This window comes from Medicago sativa, chromosome 3 (assembly GCF_051527215.1).
Source record: "Medicago sativa cultivar Bolivia chromosome 3, Bolivia_mono, whole genome shotgun sequence".
Lineage (NCBI taxonomy): Eukaryota > Viridiplantae > Streptophyta > Magnoliopsida > Fabales > Fabaceae > Medicago > Medicago sativa.
In genome coordinates, this window is record NC_140751.1 from 50294396 (window position 1) to 50299464 (window position 5069).

At 33.7% G+C, this 5069-nt stretch overlaps 1 protein-coding gene across 1 annotated transcript; it reads left to right on the forward strand.

Moving 5' to 3' along the window:
• The first annotated feature begins 351 nt into the window (after nt 1-351).
• Nucleotides 352-843, forward strand: LOC146938026 (uncharacterized). The gene has a single exon (XM_085749570.1). It carries the CDS (start codon nt 352-354, stop codon nt 841-843), a length of 492 nt encoding a protein of 163 aa, XP_085605696.1.
• Nucleotides 844-5069: the final 4226 nt, after the last annotated feature.

Sequence of the window (5069 nt, forward strand, 5' to 3'; positions counted from 1 at the left end):
CTGAAATCAGTCTTGTCCTCTCTTCTGGTTTGCTTTCTTTCCTTTTTCAAGGCCCCTACAGGTATAATTTCTTCTATTGAATCTATTTTTTTTTAAAAAATAAATTGGGGGTGGTGAGGATTTTAGGAAAATTGCTTGGATTAATTAGGAGTCGGTTTGTACTCCAAAGAAGGAAGGAGGGTTGAGGGTTAAGAGGATTGGAGCATTTAATTTATCTTTATTGGGTAAATGGTTTTGGAGTATGTTGGTTGGTAAGGAGGGTTTGTGGTACAGGGTTTTGAAAGCCCGCTACGGTGAGGAGGGGGTCAGTTGAAAGAGGGAGATAGATCTTGTTCGGCAAGGTGGCGGTCTATGTGTAGGCTGCGTGAAGGAGTAGGCGAGGGAATAGGTAATTGGTTTGATAATAACACTAGGAGGGTCGTTGGTGATGGTAAGAGAACATTTTTTTGGCATGATATTTGGGTGGGGGATGTTCCTTTAAAAGTTAAATTTCCCCGCATTTTTGACTTGTCAGTTCACAAGGATTGTTCGGTGGAGATGATGAGGAGGATGGTTGGGACGGTTGAGGGGAGGGAGAGGTTGTGGCGTCGGCGTTTGTTAGTGTGGGAGGAGGAAAGTGTGAGGGAGTGTTCCGTGTTACTCTTGAACACTGTTTTGCAGGATACTGTAAAAGACACTTGGAGGTGGCTTTTGGATCCTACTCATGGGTATTCGGTGCGGGTGGCTTACTGCTTTCTCACAACTTTAGGTGAGATGGCAGATAGGCCTCAGGTTCTCGACATTTGGCATAATCATATCCCATCCAAGGTGTCTGTGTTCGTTTGGCGCCTTCTTCGCAACTGACTCCCAATCAAGGACAATCTGGTGTGGCGGAGAGTTCTTTCTCACACTGAAGTGGCGTGTGTGTCTAGGTGTGGGAATAGAGAAACAACAATACATCTTTTTTTGGAATACGACTTTTTCGGGTCTCTTTGGTCTCATGTTTGGAGTTGGTTGGGTATCTCCTCGGTTTCAGCTAATGATCTTCATCAACACTTATTCCAATTCAGTAATATGGCGGGCTTGCCTAGATCTACACATATGTTTTTTAAAATCATTTGGTTTACCTCTGTTTGGGTAATTTGGAAGGAAAGGAATGACCGTGCGTTCAACAATCAGGCTTCTATTTCCTCCATTCTCATTGAAAAGGTTAAACTGGCATCTTTTTTATGGCTAAAATCGAAACAGGCTATGCTACCTTACAACTATCATGACTGGTGGAATCAACCGCTCCTCTGTATGGGCGTCCACTTGTAATGTATTTTCATTTCCTATTTTTGTTCTTCTGGCTATGCTTTGCTCTATATAGCAACTTATATTGTATGCACTCTTTCATGATTCCCCCTTGCACGCCTTGTGCGGGGTAAATCATCCTTGTTAATATATATCTCATTTTTGTTTGTTCAAAAAATATAAATCTCAAATATGTTGTTTAAAACTTTTGGGTTTCCTATTAAATTTGAAAATTTAAGGGAAAAGTTGAAACCACGGAATTGTGGACTTATTAGCGGGGTGTAGATCATCTCCATTTTGAGAGAAAATGGCAATCTCAAGTTCCATTTATAAAATCATGACACGTGGAAAAGTAAGATTTCAATGGCTTACATTTATTTGTAAGCATACTCCTATCAATTAAAAAATATTTATTTCAGAAATAAACAAATTACGCGAACTAGACCCTTTGTCTTCAAACAATACCTTCTTCGTCGCAAATGTGACCTTCACATACATGTTTTCGTCAACCGCTGTACACAACTTGCCACCACTTACCACCCCATGTTCGAACTTATTTTCTCTTTCGTTGTGACTGTTGTGCTGGGTTTACTGTTAAATGCTTCAATGTTTAATCTAATCTCTTTGAATTCATGTGTTATAATTATTTCATGTTTGTCGTATCTACAGTCTCACAATCATCTGGTTTTTTGTTAGATTAATCATAAATCTTAACCAATTTGAGTGGGTATGGGTTTAACATGAGATGGGATATAAACAGACCAAATGACGAGTCGGAACGGCAACAACAATGAGGGGTGTTAAGCAATGACAGTGGCGTTGCGTTAATGCAACAACCTCATGTTCTTTCCAGGTTCTGCAAGGCTGAAGTCCAAGTGAGAGAGAAAGAGGGGGCGTGATTTCTATGTTTGTTAATTAATTAAAATTAAATAACCTATAGAGTGAATTAGAACCATTGATGTCTTAATTTTCCATGTGTCGTGATTTTACGAATGGAACTTGAGATTGCCATTTTCTTCCAAACTGGAGAGGACCTGCACTCCTTATTAGCATCTAATATTAAATGTGTTTTTAATGAAGTTAAACGGAAATTATTACAATAAACATAAAAATAAATAGACATGACATTAAATAGACATTTAGTTACAATATTTGAATAAGCAAAGTCAAAGGTACGTGAGTAAGGTATGTCTCACACGGTACACAAACAAACGTTGACCAACCATTGGATATAATCCTTATCATGCACCTTCAAACACTCAATCTCTCTCTAAAGTTCTCTCATTTGCAAACATGCAACCACCTTTAAACTTGTATACAATTGCATGTAACTAAATTCAGGTTGTACACATAAATACAAAATCCCATTCAAAACCAAATCCAAGCTGAAGAAAACAAATTAATTTTCAAATCCAAAATTCATCCAATAATTTATACAATTTCAGCCCCAATTTTTCACCATAGCCACATGTATGGTTGTTTACAAGCAAAAGAAGAAGAAAAAAAAATCAAAATCTACCGTTTTTATACAAAAAATTGAAATCTGAAATCTACCGTTTTAAAAGAGGATCAAAATCATCAATCATATACCCACCCAACGTTTTCATTATAATTGCCAGAATATTTGGTCGTTATATGTTGTTACAGAGAAAGGAGAGAGAGGGAAGAAGGGATGAGAGGGGGGGGGGAGAGAGAGAGAGAGAGAGAGAGAGAGAGAGAGAGAGAGAGAGAGAGATATTTGGTGCATACGGGTGTACAATGAATCCAGCTTATTGTCACTCGCGTACCATATGCGATATGTTTAAGTCGCGCGTACCCTAGAGGGTGCCATTTGAATAACCAAAAACCTTCGTGGTCTTTTAAGTTTGATCTATTTTTCAGAATTGTTTTAAAGTTTTTTTTTTCTTTTTATATAAGGTTTTTTAAATCTTGTATTGAAGAGTGATACAAAGAACATAGAGTCAATTATACTTGTATCATACTCCTTCAGTCCCATAATATGTGACACAGTTGACTCTGCCACGTATGTCAATGCACAATTTTGAACTTAAATATCTTTAATAATCTATTAATAAAAATTATGAAAATTTGATATTTTGAAAATATTCATCGAGACGAATCCAACAACATCTTGTTAAGAAGCATAAAGAAGAAAATTTGTTTTAGGATTGATGCACGCAACACAGTGAAACTTGAAAAAGTAATTTTTTACATAAATCTTACCAATTATTTCTATTTTAGAATCCTTAACAAGTGCCCTACGGGTCAAATTGAGTCATTCAAAATGGGACAGAGGGAGTATAATAGAAAGAGAAATGCTAACAAGTTTCCAAAGAAGAATTTTTTTTATTTTAGGATAGATGCATTCAACACATTGAAACTTGAAAATGTAATTTTTTTTCTATATAAAACTTACCAACTATTTCTATTTTAGAATCCTTAACAAGTGTCCTTAGGACACTTATTAGCAAGACCCTAGTAGAGAAAGACAAACTTAAAGTTGCATTGAAAATTGTGAGAGAGAAAAGTTGGAGTAATTATTGAGGGCAAAGTTGGAAAAATAAATTAAAGTTGCATTGAAAATGTAAAGTGACATTCATTTTGAAACAATTTTTTTCCTTAAAGTGACACTCATTATGAAACGGAAGGAGTAAAACACTACAATAATGATGGTATTTTAAAAATAGTCATGATTTTTGCAAAACTTTATCGTATCGACTTTCTCATATATGTACATAAATTTTTTGTTTATGCGGATATAAGCACATAAAATCTACAACGGGTGCGGAATGATGTTTTACATATAAAATTTAAAGTTATTCAATAGATACACTGCATTAATGTTTATATTTTGACAAGATCATATCAATTTTCTTGTATATATACAAAAAAATTGTTTATGCATGTATAAGCACATAATATCTGCAACGTATTCGACGCAAACATTGAACATTGTTTTGCTTATAGAATTAAAAGTTAATTAATAGAAACACTATATTAATTTTGATATTTTGAAAATAATCATGAGTTTTCAAAATTTTATCATATTGACTTTCTCATATATGTACATAAATATTTATTTTTGCATATATAAGTAAATAAAATCTACAACTTGTGCGATTGAAATATTCAACATATTTTTCTATATATAAAAAACAAATACTTGATAGAAACATTTCATTAAAGTTGGTAATTTTCATTTAATATCTTTAAACAATTGACAATACTAACAATGTAATTATTTTTCTATAATTACCACAATGTTATGCGACCCGTGCGAAAACACGGGTCTTTTACTAGTTACTTTATGAACTTTTGTCTTTAGTGTTTTTTTTACAAGTTTAAGGTGAAACTTGTTACGGAACAAAAGAAACGTGTATCAATTAATTAACTCATACTTTTAAGAAAATAAAATATAAGTTACATGTCACTTATTTTCTCTACATTATTATAGTTGAGACGTTTAACATGAAAAAGGGAAATAATGCACTTGTAGTAATGTTATTATCACTTTTCCATACGTAAAATAAACTCCATGAGTGCATACGATGACATTTCTTCCCCTAAAAAAATTTATAGATGATACTTCTTCTACATGTAAGTCAAAAAATTGCGTCTCCCTTTCTCCCATTTTCTTTCTCTAATTTTAGGAAATTTAATTGATAGTCGTGCATACAAGTGTTAATTTCTATATTTAAATTTTGATGGTTTATCAAAATGTACCAAAACAAAAAAATTAAATTTTGATATAAATAAATGATATCTTTTTTCTACAATTGATTAATAAATTACTTCAC